The sequence below is a fragment of the Microtus oregoni genome, unplaced genomic scaffold (genome assembly GCF_018167655.1).
Source record: "Microtus oregoni isolate MIOR12 unplaced genomic scaffold, Mior012 000001F_ref0000356, whole genome shotgun sequence".
Lineage (NCBI taxonomy): Eukaryota > Metazoa > Chordata > Mammalia > Rodentia > Cricetidae > Microtus > Microtus oregoni.
Window position 1 is genome coordinate 76,544,709 of NW_024543060.1, and position 12,701 is coordinate 76,557,409.

General features: G+C 44.7%; 1 protein-coding gene across 1 annotated transcript in view; it reads left to right on the forward strand.

Moving 5' to 3' along the window:
* Positions 1-5,447: 5,447 nt before the first annotated feature.
* Tmtc2 (transmembrane O-mannosyltransferase targeting cadherins 2) overlaps positions 5,448-12,701 on the forward strand; it is a 375,422-nt gene continuing 368,168 nt past the window's right edge. The window contains exon 1 of the mRNA XM_041670971.1: positions 5,448-6,024. Coding sequence (XP_041526905.1) covers positions 5,942-6,024 — 83 coding nt within the window. The 5' untranslated portion in view covers positions 5,448-5,941. The remainder of the gene's footprint in view (positions 6,025-12,701) is intronic.

Here is a 12,701-nt window from a genome sequence, read left to right on the forward strand (position 1 = left end):
CCAGCCTGGTCTACAAGAGTTAGTTCCAGGACAGGCTCCAAAACCACAGAGAAAACCTGTCTCGAAAAACAAAACAAAACAAAACAAAACAAAAAGTCCCTTCCTTTGATGCATAAGAAAGGTGTGGCCACTGGAATAGGAGAATGAGCAGCCTGACTCTATTGTAGTGAAGAGTGATGAATACAGAGGCTTTGTAACTTACAAACGTTAGTGCCACTACTTAGAAGCTGCAAGGCTGTGGGCCGTTGACTAAATCCATGCGTGTCTCTATTTCCTTAGGCAGCTCTTTTGGATTAGCGAGATAATAAACATAAGGTGCTCAGGACAATGTCTAATAACAAAAAATACCCAGTAGTTGGATGGTATTTTATAAATAAAAGCAAGCTATGCAGAATCCCTGCAGGTCAGAGGAAATGACTCACGACGCAGCTTTGACCAATGAGAGAATGCTGGCAACCGGCTTTCATGTGAGACTCCAGGGAAGACACTTAGGAGGGAAGTCTGCAGCCTGGAGGCCTTCCCAGCCTAGGCTGTTCTGTCTAAAAGAGTGGCCATAAGTCACATCATTTCACCAAGAGGAGATATAAGAAAGCCATAAATGGTAGAAGAATGTATATAAATCTAGAACTGTGTAAGACCGCTTACAATTTTGAAAAGTAACCCAAACTAAAAGCTTAATTCCATAGGCTCCTCTATCCAGATCCCAACTGCTCACTCAATAGCTGCGTGTCGTTGAGATCTCGATGGTATCTCTCAATAGCTACCCTACTGAACAGCAGAACTGTAAATTCTTCTTTGGGGAAAGATGTCTGCAAAAATATTCCCTTAAAAGGTCCATGCTGGACTGAACCTCAAGGCAAAACTCACAGCTAACTTTAATCTAAACATTCTCATTCAAACAAATTTTCCCTGTAGCCTTTATTTTTTTGTTTTATTGAAACCAAGACTGATTGAAACTGTTAGCCGAGATTCTAAGCAATTTTCAAGTTGTTATTGTGCTATTTATCACTGTTTATACCCCTTAATGTGAATACATTTGTAGAGGTTCTGGGAAGGAGGCTGTCTGTCCTTGCTTTTCTTGATAGCGTCTGAATTCTATGAGTACCTTTAGCGTCTCTCTCATTTTTCTTAGCTGGTGATTAACAATGTAATTTATACTCTCCTCCTCTTCTTCCCCACCCCCATTTTCTCTGAACTGGAGGCGGGGAGAAGGGTGAAATTCTTAAAGTGATCATTATTTTGGTAGCAGCTGGTCCTTAGCAGCCTTGGTTTGGTGACAGAGGAGACAGGATCTGTTTCTGTGCTTGCATTGTCCTAATTATATTCCTAATGGATCACAAGTCTGAGGATAAAGCAGGGTTACATGCTGTCTCGTCTGCAGGGCGGTGCGTTAGGAGATGCTGGGAAGCATCTCATGGTACCACACGCAGCCAATGCTGTTACTGTCATTAGCTAAGCACGCAGCCCGGGTGCCTCTTTCTAGTCCCTGACCCACATTTCATCCATGCTCTGCTGTTTTTCTCCTGCAGTGTTATTTCCTGAGCAAAACTCAGAGCTTGCGAGTCCCCCAGCAGAGAGCTCTGTTCTCTCTTTCTTGAACAGGCAGGTTCACCTGCTGGGCTAGTGTTTTTCTGCTACCTAGTCAATCTGTTAAGATTTTTGCAGGATATCCCTGCATACCTTTACAGAAAACACGTGGCGGTGGGGGGGGGGGGGGGTTGTAATTACTTTAGCCTGCTGGAACTGTAGAAGAGGTGCAAATCTTCTGTTCATAAATAACCAACTCTGTGGGCATTTTACAAAGCATTCTGTGTAGTGCGAAAAGAATTTATGTGTCCCATTTCACCCTTGGCACACTTTTCCAAATGAATTGTTCAAAGAGAAGTTATATTAGGACAAATAGAAATGACGACTAGCACCAGATGTGGAGTTTTAGTTAATATTTATGCAACACCCAAAGGGAAGATGGGATTGCACAATAAACTAAAAATGTCTTAGGCAAATAAGGAAATCTTTACCCCGAGGAACTGGCACTGCAAAGGTATGAATTATACAACAAAGGACCGGGAATGCAGAACGAATGTAGGCTAGGTCTGGTCGACTATAAAATGGAATTCATTGAGGAAGTGGTGAGGTAGCAGATGTGTGGGACCTTCTCTGGAAAATAAGGGCTTAGCACTTTTTTGGCCAATCTTGTGGCTAAGGTAAAAAGCTTAAGCCAACCAGCCCAATTTCCTTCAACTGTAGAGAGAGAGAGAGAGAGAGAGAGAGAGAGAGAGAGAGAGAGAGAGAGGGAGGGAGCTACAGGCTTTAAATAAACGATATATAAATTCAGAATTGAGACGGCAGCAGCCTTGCTCACACTGGGTAAATGCATCTTAATAAGCTAAAAAGAGCTATGGGATCTTAAATGATCTTCAGGGATAGTGATGACATGTTTAATCCAATCCCCTACCCCGTAGTTGTTGGAGGATGTAGGAAATGCAAGCATTGGCTGCTTCTCAGCCCTTGGAGAGCAATCTGCAAGAGTCCATAGCTTAACGCACTGTAAGGACACAGAGACCCATGTTAAAGTCTTTTTCAAACACAGCAGGATGTCCAGTCTTCCATCTATTAAGAATCTGGAGATCTACCATTTTACGGCATAGCTCAGTTCCCTAGGTTTTCAATTCAGAGGAATTGGGTTGAGATCGGAGGAAGACACACATTTTTTTAACTATTGAAAAGGATAAATGCTCACAAGATTTTAGCACTCTGAACCCAAAGCTCTCTGCTATTTTTATACCAATACAATTTAGGAAAAAAATTGTCCTTTGATGACTTTCCACCATGGTTGTCGTGAAGAAGTCATGGACAATCCCTTCTTCCTTCCTCCCTTTGTTAAGTCTTTCTTATCTTTAACACAGACATCATATCAGTGTCTTCTTCCTCATGGATATTTGTGGATTTTCCATTTTTCTATAATTTCATTTAAATACTCTTACTTCTCATTTGCTATCAGCATTTGTTTTTAAGTTTCTTTTGCGTGTTCAGTTGCTATAGGCTCTGAGCACTATGTAGAGAAGTTTCCTAGCTACAAGAAACTTCCATTCAAGTGGTAATTTAAGCTATAAGTGTGTACTAAGAAGGAAGTAATACAGGGTGAGAGATAGAGGTGTGTGTACATGTGTGCTTTATAAAATACAAGAAGGAAAATTTGAAGTAATATCATTTGAAAAAAAGTTTACCTGGCAGTGGAAGGTAGCCAAAGAGTGTCTGGGGAGAAACCATTTCCCGAAGAGGAAAGAAGGTTCCAGAGAAGATGTATGTCTGCTAAACAGAAGGAGAGGGCCAAATGAACCAGAATAAGAAGTTATATTCTATGTGTAATCAGAAGTAATTATACATGCTTAAGTATTGGATTTAAAACTGCCTGACTGGTGCCTCAAGCCAATGCTTGGAGTAGGGACTGTAGGTGTAGAATGGAGACCGTTTACAAGACCATTAGATTAGTTCCTGCAGAAGATAACGATATCTTGGAGTAAGATTGGATCAGTGTTGGTGTTAAGAAATTTATTTTGGAAGTGAATGTCTAGGTTTTCTTTACGAAGAAAAAGAGAACGTTGGGAACCATAACAGCTAAGTTCATGTGGCTCTTTCCAGTCCCCTTCTAGGTGTTTTTTATGGTAATTCATCTAACCAAAAATAAATTGTAAAAAATGAGGTGCGAGGTGATAGGTCCCAGATTAACCAAATAATGAACAGCTGAGTTGATATTCAAACCCCCGTATCAGAATCAAGTATGTATTCCTCCTCCAAGGGCCCCAGAATCCAGTATCAGTATATAGTCCCAGGACAGAGACTGAGAGGACCCGAATGGATCAATCGATATGATTTAAAAACAAAAAGGACAGTATATAGGGACATATGCAAAATAGAAATCACCATCTTTAATATATTTGAGAATTTTCTATACGTGTATAATATTTTCGTCAAATCCCGATTTGCCTGCTGAAGGTAGAACACTTTTGTCAGTGTCTAAAAGATTTTCTTGCAAAGTCAGACATCTTCGTTCTGCAGGCATTGAGGTCGCTGCCACATACCCAGGGTCTCTATTTCTTCCAGTTCCTTTGAGGGACTCGCAGGTTAGGTGTGTCTCTTCCTGTGGGGACAAGACAGCCCTGCAAGGACTTGTTTTCCATGTTCTGTAGTTTCCCCGCAGCAGGGGGCGCTGCAGTAGTGTTCATTGTGGTCCAAGAGAGCCTCCAGTCCTAGAAGAAAGGGGACAAGGCAGGAAGGGGGTGTGGCAGACAGCCCTCGGACCTCTTTGGTTTTGCAGCTTTAGTTCCCAGAGCTTCTTCTGTCCAGACCATTTTTTCTACACCGTATTTCATCGTGTTGGATGCTTTCCATCCAGTCTTGCATCCGGGCGGAAAGCAAAGGGCATTAGCTTTCCTCTTCGCTGAATTTAAGGGTGGCGTTGTAGAAGGTTGCACTAGAGTGGGGGTCTCTTGCACGTTCTCGGAGCCAGCCTGACAGTCCTGATCCACGAAAGACACCCCAACCCCCTCAATCTCTGCGGAGCACACGCGTGCTTCTTACCTTCTAGCCTCTCCCCTTTCGTTTTATGGATCCCTTTTCATAATCTCGCCGAGGGACACGTGTCTTTCCGTTGACGTTAATGTCTACAGTGGTGGCGTGGCCTCACAGGGGAACGCTCTCCTTCCTAAACACTCCTCCAGCTCTTCAACGCCCTCCCATTCCAATTCAGCTCACGCACCGTGCACGCGGGCAATAGATCCTTAGTGACAACCGAGGCTGCCAGTGCTCTCCAAACTTGTTCTACCTCTCAGTGTCCCCAGAAGTCTATCCAGCTGACCAGATCTTTGCCTGACAGCTCTTGGCACGGAATGCTTGGCTAGCGATCTAGTGGGTGCAAGGCGCCTCCTGGCACCACTGGCCAAGCCATCGACTCCTCCTGTCGCCTTTCTCCTCCATTTCCCCTGCCCAGAGCGCACTCTAGCTATCGTTTTGGGCGATCTTCCAAAAAGTCGTCCTTTTCCCGGGGGGCTTTCCAGAGTAAAAAATGAAGGTGAAAGAGAAAGAATGGAGCGGGACTGGAGGAGGAGGCTTAGAGTAGCTGGGAGAGTGGGCGGAGCCTCCCGCCAGTGGGGGGTAGACAAGGAGGAGCCTGCGGGGAGGATCTGGGTGGAGAAAGGGGCAGGGCTAGCTTGGGCTGGAGGGCTGGCCACGCAGGCGCGTGGGGCCGCGGCGAGAACCCCACGCGGGAGCTTTTGGAGTCCTCAGTCGCCGCTTCTCACTTCACGGGAGAGGGGGCCGGGAGGGAACCAATAAAGAGTGAATGTTCAGCAGCCTCTGGTGGCGGCGGAGTTGGTGCGAACGACCCCGGAGTCGTGCGCCCGGGTTGCGGCGAGGGGAGGCGGTTCGCCTCGTCCCTCCCACCCGCCCCTTTCTCTGGATCTCTCTCTTCTTTGCTCCGCTGGTCCCAGATCCCGGCTCCGTCCGGCCCCTTCGCCCCCTCAACCCCCCATCTCACACTCTTCTACCTCCTCAGTCGTCTACCTAGGGCGTCCCAAAAGTGCCATGGGTTAGGGTGGGGACCGCGAGCCGCGGGAAAGGACTAGCCCGAATCCTCCGCCGGGGGGCGTGAAGCCTGATCGCCTCTTGCCTCTCGCGGGTGTCGGGCATGGGGAGCGCAGTGTGAGCCGCTAACCCCGGGAACACTCAGGAGCAGCGGAGCCAGGCGACCGGAGGAGCCGGCGGAGAGAAACCCGGGATCGGAAGAAGGAGCCGAGGGAGGGCGAGGAGGCGGGCGGGCAAGCCAGGCAAAAGTGCAGCCAGGAGGAGAAGGCGGCGGAAGGTGGGGATTGATGCTTCTGTTTTTTTGTTGCCGCTGCTGCGCTCGCACTGGGAGCCAAGCCCGAGGGAAGGCGGTGGAGAGATGATTGCAGAGTTGGTGAGCAGCGCTCTGGGGCTCGCCTTGTATCTCAACACCCTGAGTGCGGATTTCTGCTACGATGACAGGTAAGTGGGCGAGAGAAAAGGGCCATGACTGCGGCGCGAGGGGATGGGGTGGAATGGGGGAACCTCGGTGGCTCTAGAGCTGCTCGCTGTCAGGCTCAAGCGTGTCCTGGGGACACAGGTATCAGCACCTGAAGGTTTAGGCGACGTGGAAACCATAACTCCTAAAGCAAACAGCCGGGACGCCGGCGCGCTGGGCCGGTCAAGCGAGTTTCCGCTCTTACTTTGCAGCAGGTTCTCGCTTGCTTCTTGCCGGTTGGCAGGCGCTTAAGTTTTTTTGTAGCGGAAATCCCGGCAATTTGGTAAACTGTTTAATGAACCTATATCAAAAAAAAATTAAAGAAGACAATAACAGTCCTAGGTATGCTTAGTGCAAAAAAGCATATTAAGTGATTTTACTTGTGGACTGGAAGGAAGTCTCTGATCACCCCTTAGTAGATCTTCTCTGTGTCATTTCCTTTTATTGATAGGACACTTACTTCCCCGAAGTTAAATACACGTTTGACAGTTGCCAAGAGTGAAAAGAGCGCGCATACTCTGCGTCAACTTTCTGTTTGACGTGCATGGTAGTAAACTTTGAGCTAACATCATTGCTCACCCATCCTGGGGCAGTCCTTTATGAAAACATAGGCTTTTAGTTCTGTTCGGGAGGTTTGCGTTAGACAGTGATTTTTCTGATGCTAATTGGGGAAGAAGACGCCCCTAGAGACTGACTTTGTCTTCTCTGTTTGGGTTAGTTTGGGTGGCTAATGAGACCCGGACTGTGTTGTCAAAGAAACTGCCCCGATTCCTGGAAAACATCACCCTTGTGCTGGTGTCTCTACCTATTTTTTTTTTCTTTTTTGAAATGTTGTTAGTGTTTAGAGACTGGTGAAAAGCTCCAATAGCCATTAGGGAAAATTCCAATTTGTGCCTTTTCCGGTGACTTAGTCTGATTACAATTAAAACAGATGCATAATTAAAATATATTAGGGAGAACAACATGCCTGGCTAAACTTATTAACCGTCCTGGGGTGTTTCATGCTCCATTGAAGTTAAACCATCCAAGAAGCGACCACAGATTTACTTTGACAGCCTTTCGGCAGCCTCTCTGGGCTTAGGGGAGTGAATGGGTCCCCAGGGTTAGGGCCAGGCAGTGCGTGAACTTGAGCAAAGTGGTTGACTACAGAGAGGGAGGCAAGACTGTGCTCCTCTGCTAATCAGCCCTTTTCAACATTCGGATGTGTCCACTCTCCTGCTAAGGGCGTTCCTGGATGTATGTCTTAAATTATGGGATCTTGGCCCACACCCTCATGTCTGCTATGGAACTGTCTGATGATACTTGCAAAAAGACCCCCCCCACACACACACACCCCTGGGGTGCTTTATGTTGTGCCTAGCAGGCACTAGCTGATAGAAAGTCTCTGGCCAACTTTTACTGAACTTTTAAAACAGTGTCCCGATTTCAGCAGTGACCTCTGTTGCTCTAAGGAATGGGCTCACAGCAAGGGAAGCTGTCCTGCTTGCCTTTCTTCTTCCAGATTTCTGCGATGATGCACCTGCTATTTTAAGAGAGCCAATGGAGAGAGCTTTGGTTCCTCTAAAATTAATCAGTTTTCACTCCAATGAGTGCAGGGCTGTGTCGGGGCAGCGGCTGGCTTTTGGAGCCAGCTGAGGGAGCAAGCACTGGCCCCATGAGTAAGGAGCTTATGGAGAGAGGAAAGCCTGAAATACTTGCTTAGTATACAGAATTATGATCACAGTATACAGTATTAAACCAAGCATTCCTCTCGAATACTATTCATAACTGCAGCCCAGTACTCCAAAGAGGATATACAAAAAGAGGCCACCCTCTTTAAGAAATGGAGACTAAAACTTACGCATGTGGGCATGTACATTTTCTCACCCTGAAGTGTTTGGACTTTGGGAGTCTAGAAGATGTTTGTGATTGTGATGATAAATGACTTGTCCTTGATGACTGGAATTTGTTATAAACCCCTCATCTGCTCCAAGTCACACTGAGTGTTGGAATCCTTCTCTTCTGTTTCCTGCCTGCCTAGGTGCATGTAATGTGCTAATTTTCCCATATTATGATAGCGTGTTCAAGATGATATTTTGACATGTACTTATAGGATGTCGAGGGTCTAAAGTGTGAGCTAAGCTTTGCGGTGCACTAAAAAGTTCCTTTCTCTTGATTTCTCTCAAAACATCATATGCAACCACATACTCTTAAAAACGTGAAATCGTAAGAAGCGCGAACTTGGTTTCTGGGTTTCGTAGAAACCGTAAGGTGCATATTTATGCAGCCCTGGACTTAGTTGTCATGTGCACAGCATATGGAAGTGATTCACTGCCAAGGTGCACTGTAAACTGGCTTTGCAAATACACTCTCGACGTAAGTACTGCAGCTCACTGGTGTGTGAAGAGGGATGCGAGCAGGAGAGCCAAATAGAAACTTTGGGATGATGGGGATATGTTTGTTTCCACTGCCCCATTTCAGATGGCAAAGATTCATGTTCAAAACATCGCTTACATGACATCTGTGCATGGTGATGCCCTCCCATGAACTTGTGTGAAATACAATTCTGGAGCAGAGGCCACAGGAAGTAGAGAGAGCCATAGACAAGGAGAGAGATGGCTCTTATGCATGACTTACTTAGCTAAATTAGAACCTTGCAGTGTAGCCTGAAAAATCTTACCTTTAGGCGGGCTTTATATATGTAGTGTGAGCATTATTGCTGTGGTACTTCTCAATGTTACCATTCCTTTTAAATATAATGATCAAATTTATTTTACAAACTATACATCTATTTATATGATATTACTCTTTATGTCTTATGTAGCTTGTTAGAAATTAAGTGGTAACATGAAGCTTTCTTAAAGCAAAAAATCCATTTCCTATGGTAAAAACTTAATGTCTTGCAAGTGCTTCGGTGTTAAACTTAAGACTATGTCTACGATGTGTTGAAAAGAGCAATGCAAGGGCAGAATTCACAGAATCTGATGGGAAAACATTCTCTCCTTTCTCTCACCTTTAGTGGAACGGCTACGTTGTGTCTCAAGTATGCTTGCCAGATTTTAAGTTCCAGTGCATGTAACACCTTGAAGGACCCTCTTAAAAATTTTCAGGAGAAACTGGATGCTTACAAGAGGGCAAAATACAAACAAGCCCCTTTGGCGACTCCCAACGTCTTGGCTCTCTTAGGTACTCGCTGAGGGTGACCTGGAATCATTCATTGCACACTGTCCCAGTTAAAATACTACCGCAAGTTCCTCAGAGGTCACACTGAGGGGAGTCAGCTCAATGCAAAGTTAGACTGTCAGCAGAAAGGAGGCTGACTGGATTGTACATATGTCATGTAGTAGGTGACATACCCTTTGATGACATAGGGACAGGGGAGTAAGAATATTACAGCTTTGTAATCATCGCTTGAGTAAAATGCTTCATTACTTTGGGGGGAAAATTCAAACATGACAACATGAGATTTTGATATTGGAATATGAATGTGTCACTTGCAGATTCATATCCTTGATGGGCGTTCTGCATGTTCTCTCTCTCTCTCTCTCTCCCTCCCTCCCTCCCTCTGTCTTGTGTGTGCCTCTTTATCTGGTGTGTGTGTGTGTGTGTGCACTCACACTCATGCACAGAATGTGCTGAGCATGCATGTGGAGACCGGAAGTTGATGTCCGCTATCTTTCCTGTTCTTTCTCTACACTATATTTTGAGGCAGGGTCTCTCCCTAAACCTGAAGATAGCTGAATCCCACCGGATCCCTTGTCTCCACTTCTCTAGGGGTATTACAGGCATGGCCATACCTGTTTGGTTTTAATGTATGCTCTGGAGATTTGAACTCGGGTCCTGGTGTGGCCAATGCTTTATCCACTGAGCCATTGCTGCAGCCTTCACAGTTTGCTTTTTAAAGCCCCAAATGGTCCTTAACATTACTTATGCATCTCTTAATTATTTTATTGAGAACTTTGAAAAGCAACCTCTCCTTTCTTCTTCCTTCTGATTCTACCCACCTGTGAAACCTCAGGGTCTTGCTGCTTTGTAGTAGCTCAGGTTGGCCTTGAACTACTGATCTTCCTGCCTCAGCCGTGGGAGTGCTGGGATCACAAGTCTGTGCCACGACATCTGGCCATCATCTAACCAGAACTCTAATAACACATCCCTTGTTCTGTTTTTCTTAGAGTATAAATGTAAAACGCACCAGTGAAGAGTCAGGAGGTGATGGTGCATGCCTTAATCCCAGCACTTGGGAAGCAGAGGCAGGTGAATCTCTGTGAGTTGGAGGCCAGCCTGGTCTACAAAGCAAGTTACAGGACAGCTAGGACTGTTGCACAGAGAAACCCAGTCTTGGAAACAAAACAAAACAAAAAAACAAACAAACAACAGAAACAGTGAAGAATTTTGTTCATACTGATTTTGATTGACAGTATTCAAATGAAGGGAAAGGCAAGTTGTTGTTCGGTGACTAAAACACTTGTTTAAGATGCCTATGAGGGCAGAGCATCTGTTTATCATGGGCTGGATGGGCTATCTCTCAATTAGACATCTTCATAATGTTAAGAGAAGGCAGATTAACAATTTTCAGAAACCTGCCTTTTACACTTGGCAGAATTCATGTATTCCTTCTGTTTAATGTTTAAGGCTGTTAGTGTGATCTTTGATAGGATACACCAAGAATCCTTTGAGAGATGACTGATCACTCTGTTAACTTCTCTCTAGAGAATTATTTTAGTAGATTTGCCTTGGATCTGTCCAAAATGGTTATGTTTTAAATTCCAATATGTTGACCCTCTGAAGTCATGCCGGATATCGATGAGGTGGTGTATGCCTTTATTCCCAGAACTCAAAGGCAGAGGCAAGAAGGTTTCTGTGAGTTCCAGGCCAGCCTAATCTACATGTGAGTTCCAGATTAGACTGGACTACTTAGTGAGAACCTATCTCAAAGCTGAGCACAATGGTTCATGTGTTAAAAATGCCACAGTGAAACCCATCATTTTCTATGTTAGTAAAACAAAGAAATGCATGCATATGACAGAAACAAGGGGCATTTTTGCTTTCCCTTCAGGCCATTATTATCAGAAATCAAACACCAGAGTATTGTTTTATCTTTTATTTCTCTCCCCAGTATGACTATAATATTGATAAAAATGCAATTGGAAATAACTTATAGTTTATGAACTATTTTCTAGGACATTTTATTTTCTTGCTAAGCTGTGGTTGTTTCATCACATTTACGTGGAAATGGCTCATTTTGTTCGTTTGCACAAGTGTATTTCTTCTTGGCGAATTAGACTTCCAGCTAGGTAAAAGCTTTAGGTTGCTTTGCTTCGCCTCCTCTGAGCCTGTCACATGGCGTGTATCACAGCAGATGACCCCAATACAAGCCCTCAGAGGACACACACAGATGCCCAAGGGGAAACTGCCTGGCAGCCATCTGCCCCTTAGTTTTTTTCACACACACACATACAGATGTGCATGTACATACACCGGCACCGACACGATTATTAATTTACATAGTCCATTCCAAGAGCCATTGTCTTATCCATACTTAGATTTCAGAGTTCCTGCGCCTCTGTGGTAACAGTGAATTCCCTGCTGCTGCCGTTCTGAAACTGGTACAACCTTCAGATTCCAGCATGTGTCAAAAGCACGCTTGTCCTAATGTCTGCTGCTGCCCAGCGCACTAAAAGCACTTATTCAAGACCCAGCTGTTTATGCTATAGGTCAAGAGGGCATTGTCTCTAAATCAGACACTTTCATCCTGTTCGGAGAGGACACAGTTTACCCTGAATGCATTCTCAAAAATCTCTGGCTGACAAAGCCTACATTTCTATTATTGTTTTTGCACGAACTCCTTAGAATGTAATTATCACTCCTGTTTAAAACTTTCTGGGATCCTTTAGTAAGTAGCTGTACATATTGAATGGGTTTTCCAACGTGACATGTGTTGAAGCCTTGAAGACAAGGACACGTGGGTAATTGAGTGGATAGACCTCTCCTGTCTGGATAGTTGTGCTTGTTTGGAAGTAGCTATAGCAACAAACAACAAATAAACCTGAATGACGTCATCAGGATTGCTGCCCTGATAAAGACATAGTATTGGGGGGCTGTATAGATGCACTTAGGGTCAATGCTGATTGGCCACTTTGAAGAGTGGATTTGCCTGTGCTTCTAGGCATAGTCTGTGACAGTCAGTGAGTCACTCCTTACAAATACGTCTAGACAGCAGCTGCTTCTATTGGAGGTATGTATATAAAGCATCTACCACAGCTGCTCCTCTCAGCACGCATGCCATCTCTTGAGCAGGTAAAGTTCTTTGAATTAGGAAGGTCTAAGGACATGTGGATAGGTTGCCCTTTAGGAGATAGAATTTGACCCAAATTGATTTCTTTCTAAACATCTAATACCACATTAATGTTTATTTCCATCGTAATAGTATTAATTGATTTATTTACTTACTTATTTAGAGACAATGTTTTGCTTTGTTGTCCAAGATGTCCTCAAGCAGATTCTTGTGTGTTGGTAGTACAGACCACTGTGCCCAGCAAAATTTTACATTTTTTCCCAGCAAAAAAATTTAACCACCCCTATATTGGTGACGAAACACTTGGAGCTGTGTGGAGCTTTACATGTTAAGTAGATTCGTTGCATCCTGTCATTGGGCTTAAAAGACTTGCCTCAGAGAATTTAA